This window comes from Thamnophis elegans, chromosome 16, assembly GCF_009769535.1.
Source record: "Thamnophis elegans isolate rThaEle1 chromosome 16, rThaEle1.pri, whole genome shotgun sequence".
Classification (NCBI taxonomy): Eukaryota; Metazoa; Chordata; class Lepidosauria; order Squamata; family Colubridae; genus Thamnophis; species Thamnophis elegans.
Window position 1 is genome coordinate 39,170,875 of NC_045556.1, and position 25,464 is coordinate 39,196,338.

The window sequence follows — 25,464 nt, forward strand, 5'->3', positions numbered from 1 at the left end:
CCGAGCCAGAGGACCCTTCACGGGACAGAGATGGTTCTCGCACACGTTTTCCCCCTTTGCGTTTTGTCTGGGATGGACCTGAGATTCCGCATTTCTTCCCTGGGGGGGATGGAAGAGGCTGGAGATTAAATCAGAGTGGAAAGCCAGGGGGGGCAGGGAGTTCAGGGGGGGGGGGGCGAGGGCTTAAGCAAAACAAACCAACCAACACAAAAAATGAATCCAAACCCCTTTGAAAACTCATTTTCTGCATATCTTCCTCTGGGTTTGCTGCAATTTGCATCGCTCCCTCGGGGTGGGGTGGGGGGGGCAGGGGGGGCTGCCAGGTCTGCATGTACAAAGCCCCTTTTTGTGTTCCGAGCGATGCACAAAAGACGCCTCCTCCCGTCTCCTTTGGACATGATTTGCCTTTGTGTGTGTGTGTGTGTGTGTGTGTGTGTAACAAATGGCGGGTGTTTCTCTTTGCGACCGCTGCCTCTTTATTTGACGCTTTTGGAACGGGGCTCTTTGGCCGAAGGATCAAATGCTGACAATGGGGTGGGGTCTTTCCCCCCCCCACTTCCACGGGAGAAATTTTAAGGCCCGAATCTGTTAATCACGCACACAAGGTAGCTGAAGGGGGTTAAATTCCGCCCCTCCCCTTTTTCTCCAAGGTCTCCCTCTGTCTTTTTTGCTGTTATTGTTGTTGTTGTTTTGTCCATCACAATTGTCCTGTGATGCTTCACTTGGGAGGGTGGGAGGGAGGGAGGGGTGGGAGGTCACACATCCTCGCCTTGCTTTTCAAAAGCTTCAACGCTCCGAAACTCCGATTCCACCAAACTTCCATGCCTGCATATTAAAAAAAAAAACAAAAGGAAAAAGGAACATTATTTCTTCATTCTTTTCCTTTTTTTGAACCCCTGGGAAACTCGGCAGAAGAGAACTTGGACCCTTTCCATAGTCACATAGGCCTTCCTAGCGGTTTATTTTTTATTTTTTTGAAAAAATGTTCTACCTTTAGGGTCCCAATGAAAAAATAACACCCTGATTGATTCTATCTTAGTTTGCATCATTCATTCATTTTATATTTCTTTCCTTCCCTCCCTTTCTCCGTTCCATTTTCATTCCTTCCCCTTTCCACCTTTCCTCCCTCCCGCCACCCTCCCTCCCCTTCTTTCGCTTTTCTCCTTCCCTTTCCTTTCCGCCTCCCTCTTTCCTTCTTTCCTCCTCTCTCCCCTTCCATCCTCCCTCCCTCCCTCCCTTTCTTTTTCCATTCCACTTTCATTCCCCTTTCCATCTTTCCTTCCTCCTGAACAAATAACACCCTGATTATTAAACCAAGTTCTTGATTTACGATTCGGACTGGAACGTCCCGTTGTTACACATGGTGTAGATGTTAAGGTGTCTGTCTTTTTTGGGGGGGGGGGGTGTTCCCTAAAAATGAAAGTGAAAGTTAAAAAAAAAAAAGCTTTAATTCACATCTCCAAATGGCTAACAAGAATGAAAGGCCCCTGTTGGAGTATATAGCAAATATATCAAGCACATGCTGCCCCCTCGTGGCTCAGCTGGGTACTGCATCCCTCTGAGTAAAATAGGGAAAGTTTATAATAATTTAGGAAATGATGCCACCTGTTGGCTGACATGTAATTGCCGGGTCCATTGGTAAAATAGGTCAAGGTAGGGCATCTCTAGGGCAGCGTTTCTCAACTTGGCAACTCCCAACTCCCAGAATTCCCCAGGGGTCAGATTTCAAGACGGGGTAAACTTCAATTCCCAAAATTCCTCAACCGACACACTTTTAAGGCATGTGGACTTCAACTCCCCAAATCCCCCACTCGGGCATGTCTTAAGATGTGTGGACTTCAATTCCCCCCCCCCCCCCCCCCCAGATTTCCCCAGCTAGGAATTCTGGAAGTTGAAGTCCATACAGTGGCCAAGATTGAGAAACACTGCTCTGGGATGTACCAGAGGCTGCCCTCCAGTGGCTGATGTGGGTACTACTAACAGGTTAAAAGCAGAGAACTGGAAAATGTATTGAGCCACACTGCCACCCCCCGCCCCCCCCCGCCCCGTGTGTGTCACTTGGATATTTGACCCCTCGGCAACCAGCTTGCATTGACCATGATTGATCTTGGGATCCCCTGAATCTCAATCTGCCACTTCGCAGCCAGCTTCCGACAAGCCAAATCCATGAGGGATCCGCGTGGTTTGCTCAACAACCGGACTGAACGTTGTTGTAAAATTGGGTGCGGTTTCACCATGATGACTTGCTTAGTGGCGGCGTCCTTTCGCAAAGGGTGAAATCCTGCTCTCCGTTGGGGTGGTAAGTCAAGGACTTACAGGGGCACAGAGCCGACCCTTGGGATGGACGCTTTTCAAAACGGAGAAGACGAAAAGATGGAAGAAGACAGAATAACAACTTTGCAACTTTAATAGAGTTGGAAGGGACCCTGGAGGTCTTCTAGTCCAACCTTACACCGTTCCAGGCAAATGGCCGTCCAACCTCTTCTTAATAACTTCCAGTGTTGGAGCACCCGTAACTTCTTGGGGGCAATTTCTGTCCCACTGATCAATTGTTCTCACTGTCAGGAAATTCCTCCCTAGTTCTAAGTTGCTTCTCTCCTTGCTTAGTTTCCACCCATTCATCCGAGCCCTCATCATCCGAGCCTCCCCCGGACTCCAGGACTGGCCCATCTTCCTCCCCAACCCTCCTCACTCTCCGAATCTGCTGCCAGCTCCCCTTGGGGGGGGGGGGGCAGAACAACAGTAAACAAATGGCTCAGTTCTGGCTAAAACCTTTTCTGGAAGCATCAGATATTCCAGTTGGGAACCTACTTACGATCTGACGGTGCAGAAATTCCAGCAGGAAAACTTGGAATATGGACCGAGGTCAGAGGGGTCTGGAAAAAAAGAGGCTGTCCGAGTGCTGAGACCCTTGTACCTCCAGGCAGGTGACCCATCTGTTGCAATGACACCTTATCGCTTCCTGACGGGTCACGAGTCGTAAATCCGTCAAAAGGCCAGCCAAATTCTTCTCTCCACCTGATGGTGCAAGAGTTAAAACAATAACTAGGGCAGGGGTTTTTCAACCCCCCTCCCCCTCCCCTTGGCGGTGGTTCAACTGGCTTAATTTGGCCCCAAAACTATTGGCGAGGTTTGAATAACTGAAAACCAGCCCGGGTGATGACTCTAGAAGACCAGAGGAAGGGGTGAGGTTGGACTGTGCCTTTCCTGGCTCCTCCTCCTTCAATAATTGGGGAGGGGTATATATTCCGGGATGGCTCGAAGCACCGAGATTTGGTGGGGAGAACCCCTGGGGTGAATCTGCAGCTGAATTTTTGGTTTTTTGTGCAGGCGACAACGGTAAGTGACATTGCAAGAAAGGGGGGGGGGGAAACTTTTAAGAAAGTTTTGAAGATTTGCAAAACCTTCTAAAGAAGTTTGGAAGAGTTAAAGAGGATTCGGGAGATAGAAGGAATGTCTGATTTAGCAGGTTGAGGATGAAAAAGGAGTGGATGAGAAGAAGGAAGCCGCACTACAAATAGAGTGTAAAATATAAATACATGCAGGACGGATGAAAAGAAGGTCCGAAACTGACTTTATATCTTTTATGAGATAAGATAGATTAGAAAAAGAAGAGTATTTTGATGTAACTTTAGAAAGAGAGAGATTAAAATATAATTGTGAAGAATATCAGAATCCATTTCTTTGTACGTTTGTTCCTCTTTTTCAGTTTTTCTTCCTTGTTCTTCTTTATTTCTCTTTCTTTCTTTCTTTTTCTTTGCTCTTCCTCACTTTGCAATAGTTTTCCCTCTTTGAGTTTCAATTTGTATCTTTCCCCCCTTCTTCCTCTTATTTTGTTTCCCACCGGCTTACTTATTCCTTTTCCTTCTCTTTTCTTTCTCCTTTCCTGCACTTGTTGAATAAATATAAATAATACAAATAATTTTGGGGTGATTTGAAAGAGATGTAAAATGGCAGAACAAAAGGAAAAGCAGAAAATTCTCTGTGCCCCGAGTTTTAAACAGGAGATTCGCAGCCAGCATCATGCCCGGAATAAATAAATAAATTGCTCTTTTGTATAAAGGAACTGAAAGTACGAACTGGGGCTGTTTAAAGGAGCCAGTGGACAAATCTTTACTTTGGACGGTGCCAATGGTGCCCCAGCTCTGCCAGCTCTGCTCTGTGCCAAGGTGGACCTCCTATTATTGAAAAAACTTCTATGGGAAAAATAAGACAACTTCTTTTCCCACCCTGAATTGGGTTGGCTGTATATATTATAGTCCATCTCTTCAATCGATTCTATCAAATCCGTTTAAGCCCCTGAAGGCAGGACAGAAGCAACGGATGGGAATTTCTCAAGCAACCTAGAACTAAGGAGAAATGTCCTGAGAGTTAGAACCATCGATCAGTGGAACAGCTTCCCTCCAGATGTTGTGGGTGCTCCACCCCTGGAGGTTTTCAAAAATAGACTGGGCAACCATTTGACCAGGATGGGGTAGGGTCTCCTGCTTGAGCAGAAGGTTGGACTAGAAGACCTCCAAGGTCCCTTCCAACTCTTGTTATTCTGTTAGGGGTGACATGATAGCAGCCTTCCAACATTTGAGGAGCTGTCCGAGAGAAGAGAGGGTCAACCGCGGTGACAAAACCGCGCCGACAAAACCGCGCCAACGAATGAGCGCTGAAGCGCGCCGACAACAGCGCCCCGACAGAAGCACGCTGTAACCTAACCCTAAAAATAACACTAAACCTAACCCTAAATCTAACCCTAAACCTTACTTTAACTTAAATCGCGCTTCTGTCGGCGCGCTTTTGACATCGCGATTTTAGCGCCGCGGTTTTGTCGGCACGCTTTTGTCATTCGCGCATTTGTCGGGTCATGGGACAAGAAGCAATGGAGGGAAATTAACCAAGGAGAGAAGCAACCTAGAACTAAGGAGGGATTTCCTGACAGGGAGAAGAATCAATCCGTGGGACTGCTTTGTCTCCATCACTGGAGGCTTTTAAAGAAGAGACTGGACAGACAGCTGTCCGGAATGGTATGGGGTCTCCTGCTTGAGCAGGGGGTTGGACTAGAAGACCTCCAAGGTCCCTTCTAACATTCTGGTCGTTAAGTGAATCACGAGGTCGTTAAGCAAATCCAGTTCTGTCAGCTCTTTTTTTTTTTTAGCCTAGGAAAAAAGCATTTGGGTTTGGGAGACTTTTGAAGGTGCCCAGAGTCTGCTTGTTAATCTCAGTGGGGGCATTTCCTTGAATTGTCCTTCGGGTGGGATATAAGCTCAGTCGAGGATGATGATGATGATGATGACTATCTTACAGGCTCCCATGTCTCAGCCCAGAGGCCTTGTGGTTCTGGCCTACAGTGGTGGCTTGGATACCTCCTGCATCCTGGTTTGGCTGAGAGAACAAGGTTATGATGTCATCGCTTACCTGGTGAGACAACTTTTCAAGGACTCTTAAGTTTTTCAAACTTGGCAACTTTAAGACGGGTGGACTTCAACTCCCAGAATTCTCCAGCATGCTGGATGGGGCCTTCTGGGAGTTGAAGTCCACCCATCTTAAAAGTTGCCAAGTGTAAGAATGAGGGCAGTGGCTTGACTTTTGAAAGTTTTCAGGTAGAAATTCAACCGGTGTAATTCAACTCGTCTCCTGAGCGGGTAAGAGGAGGACCATCCGCCACAAACCGGAAGCCGGGGTCTCAACTTCAGCCTTCCCTTTCAGGGGTCAAACGGGATCGGCTGGCCCCTCACTCGCCAACAGCAGGGCTGGGAAGGATGGGATTTGACTTCCAACCCAGCTGCTAGAGTCGTCCTGAATTAAATATAAATTTCATTTTAAAGGCTTGGGACCTTTTAAATGAACACCCGAATTCAGGATCTGAGAATACATATCGGGAATTAGAAAATGTGGGAAGCCACAAAGTTCCAAAAGAATTCCAACAATGAAGAATCATTAAAAAAACTCCCCTTATTTACCAAGACAAAGTCCAGGCCGCCTTATGATGAGTCCTTAGTCAAGAGAGAACCTGAGCCCTTTGGACTTCTGCCTGCCCCTTCTTCTTTCTTATTTGGGCTTCTTTTTATTGGCCCCGAAGGACAAACTCCCTCCCACTTCCTCCCCTGCAGCTGGAGGCCCTCAGGCGGTCTCCCTCAGCCAGGGAAGGGCTCCAGAGGAGGCCAGGAGGGTTGGCGTCTTAAAAAAAGAGTGGGGCTAGATGGCCTCTGGGTGCCCTTCCAGGGAAGACAGTATTTTCCCCTTAGGACCTGCAGAGAACGCTGGAGGGAGGAGGCTTATAGGAAGAGCCGGGCATCCCTCCCTCCCATCTCCCTTTTCTCCTCCCTCCCTCCCTTCCTTCCTTCCATTTCTCATTCCCAACTTCTTCCTTCCTTCCTCCCTCTCTCCCATCTCCACCTTCTTCCTTTCCTCCTTTCCTCCTTTCCTCCCTCTTTTTACTTCCTTCCTTCCTTTCTTCCTTCCTTCCACCTTTCTTCCTTCTTTCCTTCATCCCTCTCTCCCATCTACAGTTCATTTTTCCTCCCTCCCTCTCTTCTCTCATTCCCATCTTCTTCCTTTCCTCCCTCTTTTTACTTCCTTCCTTCCTCCTTTCTTCCTCTTGCTATTCCTCTCCCTCCCCTTCCCTTCCTCCTCTTCGCTCTTCTCCTTCCCTTAATTTTTACCCCTTGGAGATGGGAAATGGGTCTGCCCTTCCAGGATTTAGCAGACCCCTTTTCCAGAGTATGCTAAGATACCCCCAGATTAGGGATAACAAGACCCCTTTATACAATTAAGGACTTGGTGCCTTTGCTCCCTTAAAAACATTTTAAAAAAAACAGATTTCCTTAATCTAGAAGGTATTTTCTATTCCCCCCACCCCCCCTTAAATATTTTCCAGGCCAACATTGGACAAGATGAAGACTTTGAGAAGGCGAGAACGAAAGCTCTTTCTTTGGGTGCCAAGAAAGTGAGTGATTAGTTTTGCCTGCTACGTTTTGACTTGGTTTGCTGAAAGAATAATGGTTAATAATAGTTAAATCATACATATAGGGACGCGGTGGCTCAGTGGCTAAGATGCTGAGCTTGTCAATCAGAAAGGTCAGCAGTTTGGCAGTTCAAATCCCTATTACTGCGTCATGGAGTGAGCTCCCATTACTTGTCCCAGCTTGTCAAAAGCAGGTAAAAAATGCAGGTAGGAAAATAGGAACCACCTTTGGTGGGAAGGGAACAGCCTTCCGTGCGTCTTCGGGAGTTGAGTCATGCCGGCCACATGACCCCAGAGACGTCTTTGGACAGCGCTGGCTCTTCGGGTTTGAAACAGAGATGAGCACCACTGCCCTCTAGAGTCAGGAGCAACTAGCACATACGTGCGAGGGGAACCTTTACCTTGACGCATACATGGACACCAATCCTCCTTCCAGAAGTTGTGGGGTGCTTCATCAGGGGAGGCTGGAGAAGCATTTGACTGGAATGGGAGAGGGTTGGACTAGACGGCCTCCAAGGTCCCTTCCAGCCCTATTATTATAATCTGCCTTTCAGGTTTACATTGAAGACCTCCGCAGGGAGTTTGTAGAGGAGTTTATTTGGCCAGCTGTCCAAGCCGGGGCTCTCTACGAAGACCGGTATCTCCTGGGCACCTCTTTGGCCCGGCCGTGCATCGCCCAGAAGCAGATGGAAATCGCCTTGAGGGAGGAGGCCCAGTTCGTTTCTCACGGAGCTACAGGCAAGGTGGGCATGAGCCATAGTGATGCTCCTGGGTGCTCTCTGGGCTCGCTTGTTTTCTCCCAGACGTTTCATGGCCCAACTAGGTAACATCATCAGTGCTAGAAGGGAGTGGGATGTAAGGAGGAGAAAGAGAAGAAGGAGAATGAACGTGAGATCTACGTAGCACTGATGATGGTTGCCTAGCTGGGTAATGAAATGTCTGCAAGAAAGCCACCAACCTCAGAGAGCACCGAGGGCTCCTCGTTTCAACCCTGAGCTACAAAATATTCCCCTTCGTTGGTGATCTTTTCAATTGCTCCCCTGTTAATCTTCTCCGTGGACTTTACTTCAATTCGTGACAAAAACATGCCGGGATCCGTCCCGAGGGCAGAAGGTCTGTCTATGCTTCTAGGAAGCATGAAAAGACATATTTGGGTTTCTGGCTTGAGCAAACTTAGCCAAGGTCTTGGGAAGTGATCTTGTTGGGTTTTGTCCCTCTGAGTAATTCTGAATAATTCAAAGAAAAATAAGACCTCGTGTATCTAGATAGCGCTTGTTAAAAATTACCCAAACTCAGTTTAGCTGGACAGAATTTTCCTGGAGTAGCTGACAAGCTTAAGTGCACAGGCAAAAATTGGGTTTAGTTGCTTTGAATGTCACAAATTCCTATTTAGCAACAAATGTTTAAGTTCTCAATGGAGCGCAGAAGTGGTGATTCTATATTTTTTTTCTTTCCCTATTTTCTTTTTCTAGTATTATTTTTCCTGGAATTGTTTTTAATCTGATTCTAAAATTCTAATTAAAAACAAATCTGGCCGTTGCAAATCGTTATTCCTGCTGTTGGAATAACAGTAAATTTACGCAGGATTGTGGTGTTTTTAAAAAGTGTATGTCCCACATTCGTCCACAAGAGGGCAGCAAAGACTTGCTTTTAATCAAGATTCCTTTTGCTCTGCTTCGTCTTTCCAAATTTTGCTTCTTTTTAGCTGAACGGAAAGAGCCCAGAAGGGACAGGAGAAAGATGGCAGAATCAGGTTTTCTAAAAAGAAAAGAGCTGATTTTGCTCCTGTACAGTTGCAATGTGAGGATTTGGGAACTCTGGGGGGAGTTTGGTAAAAGATTCTCTTTGTTTATTTATTTTTACCCCAACGTCCTGAATTGATAGCAAGAGATTGAGAGTTCTAATCCCACTTTAGGCATGAAATTCTCTCATTCTCTCTCTCTCTCTCTCTCTCTCTCTCTCTCTCTCTCTCTCTCTCTCTCTCTCTCTCCCCCTCCCTCCCTCTCCCTCTCCCTCTCCCTCTCCCTCTCCCTCTCTCTCAAATCAACCCACTCACAGGTGGTTTTTATATAGAGAGAAATTATCAAGTGATTCTGGTCAGCATCAGTTTAATTCATGTTAAGTGTTAAGATACAGTCTAGTCCAGTGTTTCTCAACCTTGGCAACTTGAAGATGTCCGGACTTCAACTCCCAGAATTCCCCAGCCAGCGAATGCTGGCTGGGGAATTCTGGGAGTTGAAGTCCGGACATCTTCAAGTTGCCAAGGTTGAGAAACACTGGTCTAGTCAAGCCAAAAACATTGACTCTAGTTGAGGTTAGTTCTAGTTGAATTCAACTCAGCTCGAGTTCAGAGTTTCTCAATGTTTCCTAGAAGCAAAAGGCAAATTGCAGCACATTTAAGGCCACACGGAGTTGGATCCAACTCCGCTTGGCGTGGCCTTAAACGTACTAAAATCCCCCTTTCGCCTTCGAAGAAACTTTCTCGCCTCTCGGTTTCCCAGGACCGAACTCTTCCGAAAGCTGCAAGCCCTTTGAAACGTTTTCCCGTCCAAGGAAGCTTTTGGCTTGCAGGCAAATGGCTTGAGAGGCAGCCACCCCCCCTCCCCGTAATCTGAGACCCCAAAGCTTCCTGGTCCCTGATCCGCACTGCCAATTTCTGAAATGCTCTGGGCACCATCTGTGTGAGGCTCCGTGACTGAGAAGCAGATGGCAGAGGGAAGTTGGGTTGCTGAGATGTTGACTCCAGAACCTTCTGTCGCTGCCTTTTGGAGGTTCCCGCAAGCCACGATCATCTCGCTTGCTCCCTCAACAGATCTCAGGGAAGAGAGGAGGGTCTCTTAAACCACGTCTAGTTCTGATCACCACCCTACACAAATGTTGTTGAGACCCTCGGCCGTGATGGCGAACCTATGGCACGCCTGCCAGAGGTGGCATGTGGAGCCCTCTCTGTGGGCATACATGTTGTCGCCAGACAACGAAGTGAACTAATGGTCTCCTGCAAACTCCACTCCCCTTTCGCTCCCCTTTTATTTCCTCTGGGAGGGGCCATTCATCGTCCACCTGTGGCCTTACTCCCAGGTCGACCCCTGTTCTTTAGCTGTTCCCTTCGTCTGGCCACTCTGCACATGCGCACACTGGGAACAGGCTCCAGCTGTTCTTCTGCCTCACTGCTGTCTGACTCTGAAGGCAGCTGATACCTGTCAGATGGCCCTGGCCCCCCCTCTGCCTCCGACACAGAGCCCTCATCTGAACCTTCCCCAGACTCCAGGACTGGCCCAGGTTCCTCCCCAACCCCCCCCACTGGCCGAACCTCTGCTGCCAGCTCCACTGGCCACTGGCATGGGCCACAACACAACCAGGTGATTCCAGCAGGGGAAATAAAAATAACTGACAGGTTTCCAACTAAAGCAATCATGAACCATTTCCGTTTGGCAAAAGCGATGTGAAATTTTGCTGAATATCCTTTTACCATCTTCTCCCTTTTAGGGCAACGATCAGATTCGGTTTGAGCTCACCTACTATGCGCTCTCTCCTCACATCAAGGTAAGGTTGGTTTTTTGTGCTACCCGACATGCCATGTTTCATTCAGTCCCCTTCGGTCACACCAAACTTCCCCCCCTCCCACTGGCAGCTTTGAGGCGGCTGCAACCGGCCCTGGGGCTTATTTATTTATTTTATTTATTTAGTTTGCCAAACGTGTGCAAGACAGCAGGTATAAGTATGGACAAGGACATGAACACAGGAAATGAGTATGAATCAATGGGGACAGCAGGACAGGGATGGAAGGCACGCTGGTGCGCTTATGCACGCCCCCTTTACGGACCTCTTAGGAATGGGGTGAGGTCCACAGTAGGCAGTTTGAGGTTGAAGCTTGGGGGGGAGTGAGGATGTAACAACGGAGTCAGGTAGAGCATTCCAGGCATTGACCACAATGTGGTTGAAGTCGTATTTTCTGCAATTGAGTTTACCTTGAGTTTGTATCTATTGTTTGCCCGTGTGTTACTGTGGTTGAAGCTGAAGGAGTCATTGACAGGTAGGACATTGTAGTGGATAACTTTATGTACTACGCTCAGGTCAGACCGAAGGCGACGTAGTTCTAAGTTATCCAAGCCCAAAATTTCGAGCCTGGTGGCGTAAGGGATTCTGTTGTGAGCAGAGGAGTGGAGGACTCTTCTCGTGAAATCCCTCTGGACTCGCTCAATTGTATTAATGTCCGATATGCAGTGCGGATTCCAGACGGACGAGCTGTATTCAAGGATTGGTCTGGCAAAGGTTTCATGTGCCTTAGTTAACAATTCAATCTTACCAGAGAAGAAGCTTCACAAAATTTGGTTAACGATTCTTAATGCCTTTTTGGTGATGCTGTTGCTTTGGCACTTAGGTCATTAGAGATGAGTACTCCTAGGTTACGCACCACGTACCCCCACTCGGATTTAAAAGTTTATTCTTCCTTTTCTGGAATTGGTGTTTGGATGAAGTAGGGAGCATTTCAAAGCGAGAAGCCACCGCAGGCCTTTAAATCCCCACTTTAATCTCTCCGCAGGAAACAAAGGTGATTCTAAACCTTTTGCAAAGTTTTTTTCCATCCTGCTCAGGGCAAAATCCAGTGGAAACTGAACCCTTTAATTGTCCTAGAGAGGGTCAATTAAAACCTCAGTGACTTAAGTAAAAGTTAGAATGTCTTTTGATCGTTCGTTAGCTAGCAGTTGCTATTTTTGAAATTATTCTTTAAAAAAAATGGATTCAGATCAAATTATTTTTAATTCCTTGGATGGAACTGGACGAGGTTTTATCCTCCATTTGAGATTTTTGCTTCGGTCCCACTCCAATCACTGCAGCTTAGGAAGACGATGTAGAACGAGGCGGAACATGCAAAGAAATATAATATAAATGTGAATTAATTAAGCTACGTGTTCCTAAAACTCTTGCGCCTGTAACCTTTAACCTGTCGAAACAGTGCAGCGCAGGGCAAAACTTTCTGAGCTAAGGGACTTCAGAATGTGTAACTTACAGAATGCGCCCAAAAATCTGGGACCGGAGGAATCGACATTTTGCAAATTGTATAAAACATTTTATGACATCCAAAGAAATGGGGAGCATTTTATGACCACATGCAAAAGGTCATACAAGCATTTCCTGTGTTTGACTCTGCTGGACGCTTTAACCAGATCCATCTCTGAACATCTTGGAATAGAATGATAGAGTTGGGAGGGACCTTGGAGGTCTTCTAGTCTGACCCCCCCTGCTCGAGCAGGAGTCCCTATGCCGTTCTGGACAAAGGGCTGCCCTGTCTCTAAATTTTCATATTTGGAAGCGTTTTTCCCCTGCATAAGAAGTTCTGCCGTTGTTGAAGGTTTTTGAGGAACCTGGTAAGGAAATCTCTCTCTCAATCTGTTACCCTTCAGCTCATCCGCTGCCCATTATGGATTCACAATGATACTATAATTAATACACCCGAATAAAACCAAGTCACTACAATCTATACTTTCCATCCTCCCTCCCTCCTTCCTTCCTTCCTTCCTTCTTTTGCCTGAACTCATCTTTCAATCCTTCCTTCTTTCCTTCCTTCTTTCTTCCCTCCCTCCCTCCCTCCCTCCCTCCTTCCTTCCTTCTTTCCTTCCTTCCCTCCTTCTTTCTTCCCTCCCTCCTTCCTTCCTTTTTGCCTGACTTCAACTCTCAATCCTTCCTTCTTTCTTCCCTCCCTCCCTCCTTCCTTCCTTCTTTCCTTCCTCCCTTCTTTCTTTCTTTCTTTCTTTCTTCCCTCCCTCCTTCCTTCCTTTTTGCCTGATTTCAACTTTCAATCCTTCCTTCCTTCTTTCCTCCCTCCCTCCCTCCTTCCCTTTTTCCTTCCTTCTTTCTTCCCTCCTTCCTTCCTTCTTTGCCTGACTTCATGTTTCAATCCTTCCTTCCTTATTTCCTTCTTTCTTCCCTTCCTCCTTCCTTCCTTCTTTGCCTGACTTCATCTTTCAACCCTCCCTTCCTTCATCTTTGAATCTCCTTCCTTCCTTCTCTCATCTTTTTCCTCCCTCCCTTCTTTCCTTCCTCTTTTTCCAATCTCTTTCCTCCATCCCTTCTTCAATTAATCCCTCCCTCCTTCCTCAACGTCCAAAACCAGCCGTGACCCTTAAAGAGCTGGCGGTTCCTTCCTTCCTGGCCTGAAGCTTTTCCCGCTGCACCAAACGGGTTTTCACTCACGACCGACTTTATTTCCATGGTATGTGCAGATCCTGGCGCCATGGAGGATCCCCGAATTCTACACCCGCTTCCGAGGACGGAGCGACCTCATGGAGTATGCGAAGGTACCCGAATTTTAACCCTTTCTTCCCCCCCCCCCTCCAGTCAATGCTTTCTGGTTCCACCCTTTCTTCCTAGAGGCACAGGCTGGTAGCCATCCCGGCCTTCGCCCTTCACATCCTCCCTATTTCCTAGAATCCTTCGTTCCATTTGATGGTTGGCTTTCTAAGTAGTCCTTGCCTTACGTCTGGCCATTTAGCGACCGTTCAGAGTTACAATACACACTCCTTTCCGTCCCTCTCATATTCTTCCTTCCTTCCAACCTTCCTTCTCTCCCTCATATTCTTCCTTTCTTCCCTCCTTTCCTTATTTTTCTTTCCCTCTCCTTCCTTCCTTCCTTCCTTCCTTCCTTCCTTCCTTCCTTCCTTCCTCCCCCTTCCTTTCATCCTCCTCCTCTTCTTTTCCTTCCTTCCTTCCTCGCGCCCCCCTCCTCTCCAAGACCAGCCAGAATAAATCAGATGAGGAGGTTTGCATCCCTCCCTCACCAGGGGCCCTTTTTCTTCTCCATGGACGTTTGACAACTGTGTTCAATCAATCAAAAGAAAAGAAACATTTTGTGTACAAACCAGAAAATTGCTCAAAGTCCCATGTATCTTTCTATCTCTCTCTCTCTCTCCCTCCCTCCCTATATATCTATTTTCTTTTCTTCCTATCTAAAACAGAGCAAATGATTCCCAAGGTCCTTAAATGGGAAGCTGGGCGCAGGAGAGGGGGGGGAAAAACAGAACCAAAAAAAAAACCATCATCCATCCGGAAGCCTTTTTGCTTTTCATTGATTTATTTTGCATTTGCAAATATTTGCAAACATGCCCATCCAGGCACCCTGAGCTTGAAAAACACGTGTATTTCGGGGTTGCTGGTTCCCCCCCCCCCCCCCCCGCACACACACACACACACACACTTTATTTTTCCTGCCATCTGTTATTTGGTGCCTCGGGGGGAAATTTACAAGAGTCCTCCATATGTTGCCAAACAAATTGTCAAGTAGGCGAGTTGTTAAGACAGGGGCGGACGCGTGTTTTTAATTAGGGCACTTATTATATGGGAAACGGGAGCGTGGTCCGGTTTTCTTTCTCTCCTCCTTCCTTTTCTCCTCCCTCTTTTATTCCCAGCTCTCAGCGTCTTTGCTGCAGAAGCTTTAAGGAAGGGAGTAAAGCAATTAAGGGGACATTTCAATGCTTGTGCTTGTGTGAGTGAGGGACCCTTCATGGGGAAAACACACTCGCCTTCCATTCAGTGGCCAAATATTGTTTGGGGATTCTAAGGAGCAGCTGAGGATTCTGCAGGGATCCTTCCCCCCCCCTCCCCTCTTTCTTTCAACCCGGCTTCCCCAAACCTTGTGTTGACAGGCGCTGGAGTTGCAACTTACAACAGTTGCAAGCAGGATTGTCCTCTCAAGGATCGGAACACACGGGAGCCCAGATGCCCATTTTCCCACCCGGTTGCCTTGTATTGTATGGTTATTTCATTTTCCTTCCTTTATTTGCTCCAAAGGCCCAGGAAGCAGGAGAAGGTCTTAAAGGTGGACCCAGTTTTTGTGCAGAGTCTTTTTACACAACAACAACAACAACAACAACAACAACTACTACTACTACTACTACTACTACTACTACTACTACTACTTCTTCTTCTTCTTCTTCTTCTTCTTTTTCTTCTTCTTCTTCTTCTTCCTCCTCCTCCTCCTCCTCCATCATCTACTTTTTCTCCTCCTCCTCCTCCTCCTCCTCCTTCTCCTCCTCCTCCTCCTCCTCCTCCTCCTCCTCCTCTGCTGCTTTGTTTCTGGCAATTCATATGCTTCCATCATGGCCTGTTGACTTAGTCATAAACATTTCCTGCCAATTTTATACAGATAATCCTCGTGATGGGAGTGAGAATTTTTGAGTTGCGATCCCTGATCCTGTCAGTCAGAGAGTCTCAATCACGGGCAACTTGAAAATGGCAGGTTGGGAATTCTGGGAGCCCCCCCCCTCCTAAAGCAGGCTGGCTGGGGGATTCTGGGAGCCAAAGTCCACCCATCTCCAAGTGAGCCAGGTTGAGATTCTTCTCCATGGAGAAGAACGCCCCCTTCTACAAACCAGGAGAAACTTTGTAGTGTGTTTCCAAGGGGAGTTTGCCAAGGGTGGGTGTCAATCTCCAGGGTGGGCCCAGGGAAGTGGCGGAGGGTTGGTCTCCCTGCATAGCTCAGGGCATTCAGGAGAAACAAAGGAGGCCTTTAATGGACTTATAAGCTCTTCAAAGCTAACCAAAAGAAGAGCAACTTGGCCGGTGGAAGGGAGAATGGCTCCCGCTCCCCTCCGGGCACCGCGGAGGAGCGTGGACGGCTGCCCAGAGGTGCCAAGCCCACTGTGACAAAAGGGCACCGTCAAGGCATCCCACAACGGTGCCTTCAAGGAAGGAGATTCTCCCAAGTGGGCATCATCCCCATGAAAAGTTTGAAACCGGGGTGAGGCTCGCTGAGCGACGGCTCGCGCGGAGTAAAATCCGTCGCGAAATCTGGACGGAGCGCTTGGCTCTCCTTTAGCAAACCCCGAGAATGCCCAGCTGTTCCTCTTGCTTGACAAGCTTCTCCATGGCGCTTGTCTCCGCTACTCCTGCTAATTTCTGCCCCTGGTGCTTAGTTCTTTCACAGCCCATTTCCCTTGGAGAAACAACTCCAGCTAATTGACTGGTGGAGTGACCTTGTAAGAGATCTTGGGCTTATGACGGCCTCTGCAGGAGAGGCAGGCGGGGAGGAAGGAAGGAAGGAAGGGGAAGGGAGGACAAGGTGGGTGTGGGAAGGATCACCAGTGCCTGCGCTTGAAGGAAGCAGGCAGGGATGGAACCAAAAGTACAGGTAGATGGCAATGGTTTCTTCTCTTCCTCCTCCTCCTCCTCCTCCTCCTCCTCCTCCTCCTCCTCCCTTCTCTGCTTCCTTCTCCTTCTCTTCCTCCCCCCTTCTTTTTCTCCCTTCAGGTACTTCCAATAGGTTGACACCCCACCCCTCTTCTTTGTGGCAGTCCTCAAATATTGCAAGACATGCTATCCTGCCAACAACTCTAGTCCTCCTCCTCATTAAGTTTCATGCCATCCCTCCGTGCCGTTTCAGGATCATGGAATTCCGGTTCCAGTCACGCCATCTAATCCTTGGAGTATGGATGAAAACCTTATGCACATCAGGTGAGGGGCAGGGAGAACCCTTGTAGGATTGAGATACCCCCCATGTTTAACCCATTGGTGGGAGAGTCAGCTGCCATTTCCAGCTGAGTATGGCTTGCCCCGTTCCCCCACCCCGTTTTCTCGTTATGCTAATGACTCAATTATATCTTCCTTCCTTCCTTCCCTCCCTCCCTCCCTCCTTCCTTCTTTCCTTCCTCCTCCCCCACCTCCACCTCCTCCTTCTTCCTGCTTGGATCTTCGTCCTCCGAAGCTATGAAGGTGGAATTCTGGAGAACCCTAAGGTAAGAAGACCAGAGGTGGCTTGGAGAAACATCTGGGGATCTTCTCCAGGCCTTTCCTATTCCCCCTGCCCCAGGGTTGTCTTAACCATGGTTTAATAAATAAACCCCAGTGGGCCAATCTTGCATTGTGTGGGAAGGCTGCCCAGATGTTGACTTTGGTGTGATGAAGCCAAACCCAATCGAAAACAACAATATTAGTCAAGATAAACCAACAATTCAAGTTGGGGTCACGAGACATAAATGTTGTTAAAAGTCATCTTGCTCATAATCAACCAAGGGATAGCATCAGGATCACGAGAAGTTATGATGCAGGCAGTCCTCGACCTATGACCACAATTAGCCCAACACTTATGTTGCTAAGTGTGACATTTGTTAAGCGAGTTTTGCTCCATTTTGCGATCTTCCTTGCCACAGTCATTAAATGAATCACTGTAGTTGTTCAATTATTAACACGGTTGTGAAGTGGAATCTGGCTTCCCGGTTGACTTGGCTTGTCAGAAGGTCACAAAAGGGGACCACTGCGCCCGTCATAAATGTGAGTCTGTAAGAAACGTCTTCAGAGGTTGCAAGGAACGGCTGGTATTCAAAACAAACTTGGGGTAAAAGTAGACTCCCCCCCCCCTAGTATTGAAGGCGAGAGGGTGGAAAATCCACTCCCCTACTCAATGGTTATGGTCTTTGTAGAGCTGGAGTCCAAAGAAGGTGGACCTCCAAGGGTTAGGAGAAGGAAGAATGTCTCCCCAGAATTTAACCCTTGGCCAACTTTCTCCTTGGCTGTCAACCTTCCGTTGAGCGCAGAACTGGATCCGTGGCTTCAAGGCAGAACCTGGGTTAATTTGGTCACCCAGGGGCAGCTGGTTGTGTGAAGGCATCCAGGTTTCCTTGGGCAGAATGGGAGGATGGCGCCCCACTCATTTCTCTTACTGTGTGCCAACTGGGTGCTGTTTTTTTGTGACGTCTTAATGGGCCAGGAGGGTTGTGTTGCCTGCTGGCTGTGTCTTTCTTCTTCCACTTTATGCTCCCCTGGAGTCTCTCTTCCAGGAGATCTACTTAAACCATCCATCAAGACTAATTAGACAATCAGACACCAAGGTTGCGGGTAGGCAGACAGGTCGGGAGGAGCGGATTCGAGAAAGCGTTTCCTCCGGCGTGTCTCTTGGTGGCTTCCTGGGAGAGATGGATGGGCCCAAAGTCACCCAAGGAAATTCTGAGCCCAGAGTTGGTCTTCTGGCTGTTATCCACACATTCACTTTGACTTTGAAGGCGACTCAATTCCGGTCATCTGGTTGAAGCTTTCTGAGCTCCTGAGTTCCAACTTCTTCACCCTGGGCTTGGGGAGTTTGGTCTCCAGGGGGGAAGGCTGTGGGGAGGGGGCTGAGGGGATGAAGATCAGCATCTTGTCATGTCCCAGAGATGCTCTGACTTGGAGGTCCCCAGGGCAGTGGTGGTCTTCTCAGTCAAAAGATTTGGATGATTGGATCAGTGCATGGAGACTATGCTTGGCCCAATATCATTCTCCTCCAGAAAGGATATTCGAATAGAGGCTATATTGACCTGTTGTTTTTCCTTATCCTTCCTTCCTTCCTTCCTTCCTTCCTTCCTTCCTTCCTTCCTTCCTTCCTTCCTTCCTTCCCTCCCTCCTTTCCTTTCCTTTCCTTTCCTTCCTCTTCAAATCTCCTTCATTACTTCTCTCATCTTTTTCTTCCTCCCTCCCTTCTTTCCTTCTTTCCTTCCTCTTCTTCCCATCCCCTTCCTTTAGCCCTCCCTCCTCCCTCCCTCCATCTCTTCCTTCCTCTTCAAATCTCCTTCCTTCTCCCATCTTTCTCTTCCTCCCTCCCTTCTTTTCTTCCTTCCTCTTCCTCCCATCTCCTTCCTCTCTCACTCCCTCCCTCCCTTCTTTCCTTCCTCTTTTCCCATCTCCTTCCTCCCTCCCACCCTCAATTCCTTCCTTCTCTCTACCCCTCTCGCCTTCCTCCCTTCCTTCCCTTCTCCTTTGAAAAGGCCCTTTCCCCTACAATTCCCTGCCCCAGCCGTGTCCCCCTGCCCCCAGATTTCTCCCAAGGTGGGAAAACTGCTTCTCCCCTACCCCAGGTCGTCCCCCAAATCTTCCCCCCTCCCTCCCTCCCTCCCCTCTCCCTTGGCGCACCCTCCCCACGAGAGTCCTGCCAGTCGAGGGATTTGAAAACAGATGGTTGAGCTATTTTCTGCCTCTGTGAGGCCTGATTGAGGAGCAATGAGGCAGCTAATGTCGAGAAAGAGAGAAATTTACTTGCTTTAACTTCATCTGGGCAGCCTGAAAGGGCTTCATTCAGTCCCAGCCGCAACAATATCAACCTGGATGAATAAACCATTTGCGGCATTGATAGCTGTGCATCATAGTTTAATTCATGGACCATTTACTTCCAATTTCCCCCCCCCCCAAGGCCCCTATTCTTCCCTGCAGCCCCACCCCCTCATCCCTCTCCCCTTCGCCCCTCTAAAGATGATTTTGCAATTCCTGTCGCCTGGGATAAATGGGAGGCATTGATACCCCATTGGAAAACCGTTTGGATTCACCTTTATTGGCGGGGGGGGGGGGGAGAGAAAAAAATAGCCCCCCTCCCCGAGTTAGCAACAGAGATTATTTTTAATGTTTGAAAAGTTAGTTTAGTGAGCTGTTGGTTGGGACACCTGCAGACACACCTGGCTTTGCTTTTAGGTATTTTCTAACCTAAAAAAAGGACGCGGTGGCTCAGTGGCTCAGACACTGAGTTTGTCAATCAGAAAGGTCGGCAGTTGGGCAGTTCGAATCCCTAGCTCTGCTTAACGGAGTGAGCTCCCGTGTCTTGTCCCGGCTTCTGCCAACCTAGCAGTTCAAAAGCAGGTAAAAAAATGCAAGTAGAAAAATAGGGACCACCTTTGGTGGGGAGGGAACAGCGCTCCGTGCGCCTTCGGTGTTGAGCCTGCCATGGAGATGGCACATGACCACGGAGAGCTCATTGGACAGCGCTGGCTCTTCGGCTTTGAAACAGAGATGAGCACCACCCCCTAGAGTCGGGAATGACTGGCACAGATGTCCAAGGGGAACCTTTACCTTTCAAGCCAAGGACTGCCTGCATTCCTACATTTGAAAGAGGGTTGTGTCCCTGCAGGAGCACAGCCAAGAAGAATGGAAAGCAGGAGATGCAGAATTTGGACTCCGTGGTCCGTGGAACTGGAGGTCCCCCCTGTGTGGGTTTTGAGGCTCTCTGTGTTTGCGTGTTGTTAAACAACGGAAACAGCCCTAAGACAGCCCAGCCCTGTCTTTCCCCTTTTTCTTTGGCATAAAAGATATAGTTAAGGAGAAAGAAAAACGAAATGAGAAAGTGGGGGGGGGGGAAATCTAATCTCTTCTGGCTTGTATGAGGTCGTCCAACCTCCCATCTCTAATTTTCTGAGTGGGTGCATCTTATCTCCATCTTTGAGGCTTGGCGTTTTGTACAGATTCACTCGGCGTGGCTAATGCCTTGGGAGGCTGGATTCCTATGGAAATCAGTGGCCTGCCCGCTTAGCAACAGGCCCGATTCACAAGCTGTGGTTTGCTCTGGCCCGCCGTTTGCTGAATCGACGGGGACGACGGGCTTTAAGCCACCAATCGTGGTTTGCAAGCCATGGTTCCAATTGCATTAGGGCTTCGGGTGGATGGAGCCGCGATGCAAGTCGGACGTGTTACAATTGTATTTCATGCAACATAAAATAGTAGCATTGGAAGGGACCTTGGAGGTCTTCTAGCCCAGTGTTTCCCAACCTTGGCAACTTGAAGATGTCCAGACTTCAACTCCCAGAATTCCCCAGCCAGCATTTGCTGGCTGGGGAATTCTGGGAGTTGAAGTCTGGACATCTTCAAGTTGCCAAGGTTGGGAAACACTGTTCTAGCCCAACCCCTTGCTCAAGGCCTCAGCATCATCCCAGACGAATGATTGTCCAACCTTGTCTTGAAGACCTCCAGTGATGGAGCATCCACATCTCCAGGACTCTTCCGTTGATTTAATGAAAAGAAGGACTGGGGTGGGGGGTACAGGAGAGCAGTCTTCACATATTGGAGGGACTGCCACAAGGAAGAGGGGGGGCACGTATTACCTGGAGCCCCCGAGGGCAGGAGAAGAAGGAACGGGTGGAAACTCCTCAAGCAACCTAGAACTAAGGAGGAATTTCCTGGCAGTTGGAACAATTAACCAGTGGAACAACTTGCCTCCAGAAGTTCTGGGTGCTCAAACACTGGAGGTTTTTAAGAAGAGGCTGGACAATGATTTGTCTCCTGCTTGAGCATGGGGTTGGACTAGAAGACCTCCAAGGTCCCTTCCGATGCTGCTGTTCTGTTATTCAGTGGAGGGCTTGTGAAACAACTTGCATTGATCACGTTTTGATGTACGGTGCGAGGAGAAGTGAGAAGCAAATGCTCCTCTCAGCTAACCTCGAATTCCCGTGACCCATTTTCTCCGCCGTTTTGGGGGGGGGGAAAGACCAGGTGTTGGAACAGGAGGGACCGTCCTTCTGGGTTTCGGTTAACGGCCGAGACGCTGCACCTTCTCATCCCGGTTGAGGGAAATTGATCTGCATGGTTTAAATAATTAAGTTGCTGTCCCACCAACTGGGTTCTCCTGGCGTTCTTCTCCCATCTGTTCTCGGGAGGAGATAAATGCTTCGGTTGGACATCAGCCAGAAAGCTTTCCAAGGGGAGTCTTCTTCGGTGACGTCAGCTGGGTGGCGGTTGAAGGGGGAAGCACGTGAGATGTTGCGCCATGCGCGCGTTGGGTGTTTTCCTCCAAGAAGGTCCATCTCTTTCTTTTTTATAGAAGCCAGTCAACGGTTGCTCCTGATGTTGCAATGATGCTTTCCTTCCTTCCTTCCTTCCTTCCTTCCTTCCTTCCTTCCTTCCTTCCTTCCTTCCTTCCTTCCTTCCTTCCTCTTTCCCTCTCTCCCTTCCTCCCTCTTTGGAGTAAGATCTGAGCTGCAAAATCTCTTGGCTGACCTCTTCCTTTCCTTCCTCATTTCCCTTTTGATTTCCTAGCCTGTTAACTTTCTTACTTCGTTCTTCTTTCTTTTCTTCTTTCACCCCTTTCTTCTCCTTCCCTTCCCTCCCTTTCCCTAAGCATATTATTTTCCTTCCTTCCTTCCTTCCTTCCTTCCTTCCTTCCTTCCTTCCTTCCTTCCTTCCTCCCTTACTTCCTCCCTCCCTCCTCAGCTCATCCATAATGGCTGGTTCTGGGCAATACAATGCAGGTCTAGTCCTTTACTTACAACCATTCCCCCAGTGACCATTTGACGTTACCACGGCACTGCAAAAAGCAACTTTCCAGCCGGGTGGAAGTCCAGACCCCCGCAGCTTGGACAGAAGACCCCTTCCCCACCTTAGCCAGTGACCCTTAGTTGAATATGAGACGGTGCCGTTCATTTTTGGGGTTCTCCTCCCCCTCCCCACTTGGAAAGGAATGGGTCTCTCAACCAACCAGCCCCCTTCCCTTGCGTGCCTCCAAAGGTGGACATTTCTCCAGAGTGCTTGAGGCATGCCGTAATTATGGGGACGGAGAGGGGGGGGTGTTTGGGTGCACCCCCCTCCCTGATCTGGCAGCCCTGCGCTCTAAAATCTGGCGAAAAAAGAGCAGGGGGGGGGGAAGAGAAGCAAATATATTTATACATAAAGGTTGATGTGTTTTCAAAATGAGGTGTTTTTTTTTTTGCTTTTTCTATTTCCTCCCCCCTCCCCGGGTGTATTAACCTTGGAGGCACCGCTGGGAAAACACAGTTTGCAGGATCACCTGCTGAGGTCAAGAATAGTCATTAGTTTTTCAGTCAATGCAGAATGAACCCCCATTTCTCTCTCCCTCTCCTTTCTTTGCCATCTTGCAAAATATATATATATATAGGGGGGGGGGAGGAAATCACATTTCTTCCCTGCCCCCCCCTTACTCCTGGCCTGACTTTTCCTTCCAGAGCTATCTGTCTCCAGCTGTGGGGGCGTCGAAGGAGAAGATGAGATCAAGTTGAAGGCAAAATAAATGGACTGATTTCGCACCAGCCTTTTGTTGGTGGACTTCCTCCCTTCCTCCCTTTATTTCTTTTTTTGCAAAGGAGGCAAAACCTGAGTTTTTCTTCTTTCCTTTTTCTAAAAAAAATAAAAAAAATCTCAGCTCAGCTCAAATTTAAAGGCCGTTTTGGGGGGGAAAGGGGGGGAAGCTGAAAAGATGGGGAGTTTAGTTTGATGAGGGTGCAAAGAAAAGCACAGGTCGAGCCTCCAGAGGCAAAGGCAGTCTATCTCTCATGGACCGCAGCGAAGGTCGCTCTTGCAGTTAGAATGCTTTCCCAGACAGTCCTGGACTGAAAACGGTTTAGTGTCCGAAATTAGAAAGGCACCAGAAATGGGACTTATGACCATTTTTCCCACCGGCACAACATTCCCACAATCACGTGATCACAATTCAGCCGATGGGCAACTGACTCGTATTTATGACGGTCGCAATGTCCCGGGGTCACGCGATTCCCCTTTGGCGACCTTCTGACGGGTGAAATCAAGACAGATTCGCTTAACCGCCGTGTGACCAATTTCACAACTGCAGTGATTCACTTAGCAACCACGGTGGCAAGGAAGGTCGCAAAATGGGACAAGGCTCTCTTAAGAAATGTCTCACTTTGTGACCTAGGCTTTGGGCTCAGTCGTGGTCCTACGTTGAGGATTATCTGTATTTGGCTAAGCGTGATTAGACACACAAATAATTTGTCTGTGGTGCAGAAATCTTAGTATATGTGCAAAACAACAGAGTAATAGTAACCATGAAGATGAGACAGATGATGATGATGATGATGACAACAATAATAATAATAGAAATCGTGTGTTGTCCCAATTGTAATTGGAGCCCTTGGAGCAATACCCAAAGGGCTACCTCGCTGTTTGGAAATTTTAAATTTACCTGACTTGAACATTCTGATTCTACAAAAAGACACCCTACTTGGAACACCTTATATCCTCCGGTGTTGCCTTAACAGTTCCTAGGTCCTTGGTTAGGACTCGAGCTGTTGAGCTACCAACCAGCCCCAAAGGCTGTGAATCTCACCAAAGATTAACCATGCAATAATAATAATAAAAAGGAAAACAAATTGCAGCTTCCTGCAATAACACCAGCGGAACTGCAAAAAACTACTTGGAACATGGTACATCTTAAGAAGGTCCTTGGTTGATTGCTAGGAGGCTGGCAGCAGCCCCTGTCAATCATTAGCATCGGTCAATTGTATTTGTGATGTGTTTTTGAATGTCCAGTTGACTGAGTTTCATGCTTAATGACTAAAAGAAATAATAATAATAATAATAATAATAATAATAATAATAATGCAGCCATACCTGTATGTGAATATACTTTGACCTATGAAGAGATGGGCTTCAGCCTGCAAACACAACCTGACCTTTGTGATCCCACTGAAGTGGGCCGTTGTGGGGAAAACAATATAATTCTTTGTTGGCCAAGTGTGGTTGGGCACACAAGGAATTTGTCTTTGGTGCAGATGCTCTCCGGGGACATAAGGAGAATAAAATACTGTACACTCGTCAAGAATAAAAAAGATAGAACACTTAGTGACAGCTCAAGCAACATGGTTATAGTCGTAAGTGGAAAAAGATAGGTCACTTAACGACCACTGGCAAAAAAAAAACAAGGCGTAGAATTGGGCTGCTCACGTGGCTGCTGCCTTGTCTTATAACCATGATGACTTACGGCAGAAATTCCAAGCTCCATTTCGGTCATATGTCGAGGATTACTTGTAGGTCTTTATTTGGGGGGGGTTGTTTGGAAAAAGCCCCCCATGGTTTCATTTTCCTTTGATTTTCCTCTTTTAGAACCACCCTCCTCCCGCCATCTACAAAAAGACCACCGCCCCAGCCTCCGCCCCAGATTGTCCTGATATCTTAGAGATTGAATTCAAGAAAGGTAAGAAGATTCTTGCCCTCATACGGCTAATCCTTGATTTACGATTATTCGCTTAGGGACTGTTTGAATTTAACAACTGCACTGGGCCATTTTTCGCCCTTCCCCGTGGTCACGTGATCAAAATTCAGACCCTCGGCAACTGACTCGTAGTTATGACGGTCGCGATGTCCCGGGGTCACTTAATCGCCTTTTGCTCTTCCCCTTCTGACGAGCAAAATCCATGGGAAAAGCCTGATTAGTTTAACAACTGTCTTGCTAACTTAACCCCTGCGGTGATTCACTTAACGACCGTGACCAGAAAGGTGGTAAAATGGGGGCAAAACTCACTCAACAACCATCTCACAGAAACATTGGGCTCAATTGTGGTTGTAAGTCGAGGACTACCTGTAATGTACAACAAATTTAACAAATAAAAAAACCAACCCAAATAAATTGATAGCAAGACACAAGTTTCGATGTCTATTTTTCCACCCAAAATCCCAGCTCAATCCTCCTTCGGCTTCCTTCAAAGCCCGCCTGCTCCCCCCCCCCCCGAGAATGTTTCCCCGATTTGTCCCATCTTATACTTTCCAGAGTCACAGACACACTCGCAAGGCACTCTTCATCCCGCCCCCACCCACCCACCCCCGGGCAAAGATAACTCTTAAGGGAGGTGTGTTGAATAGTTGACGGTGGGTATTTAGAGAATCAAAGACATATAACTTGCTTGGCCCGCGATCGGATCCCTTACGAACCTAGCAGAGGGAATAGAATAGAATAGAATAGGGAATGGAATGGAATGGAGTAGAGTAGAGTAGAATAGAATAGAATAGAATAGAATAGAATAGAATAGAATAGAATA

General features: G+C 47.9%; 1 protein-coding gene and 1 long non-coding RNA gene across 3 annotated transcripts in view; one reads left to right on the forward strand and one right to left on the reverse strand.

Moving 5' to 3' along the window:
* Positions 1-452: 452 nt before the first annotated feature.
* On the reverse strand, positions 453-2,919 carry LOC116519546. The gene is made up of 2 exons (XR_004256657.1): positions 2,816-2,919; positions 453-825 (listed from the first exon to the last, which is right to left on the reverse strand). It is a non-coding gene; the product is annotated as an uncharacterized LOC116519546 (long non-coding RNA).
* Positions 2,050-25,464, forward strand: part of ASS1 (argininosuccinate synthase 1) — a 43,072-nt gene continuing 19,657 nt past the window's right edge. Inside the window, exons 1-9 of one of the 2 annotated variants that reach the window (XM_032233464.1) lie at positions 2,050-2,299; positions 5,296-5,409; positions 6,869-6,937; positions 7,510-7,698; positions 10,442-10,498; positions 13,180-13,254; positions 16,335-16,405; positions 16,656-16,686; positions 24,533-24,623. In XM_032233464.1, the coding sequence (XP_032089355.1) occupies positions 5,302-5,409; positions 6,869-6,937; positions 7,510-7,698; positions 10,442-10,498; positions 13,180-13,254; positions 16,335-16,405; positions 16,656-16,686; positions 24,533-24,623 (691 nt within the window). In that variant the 5' untranslated portion in view covers positions 2,050-2,299; positions 5,296-5,301. Of the gene's footprint in view, positions 2,300-3,020; positions 3,340-5,295; positions 5,410-6,868; positions 6,938-7,509; positions 7,699-10,441; positions 10,499-13,179; positions 13,255-16,334; positions 16,406-16,655; positions 16,687-24,532; positions 24,624-25,464 lie in introns of those variants that run through there. The other variant, XM_032233463.1, reaches the window with a different exon arrangement.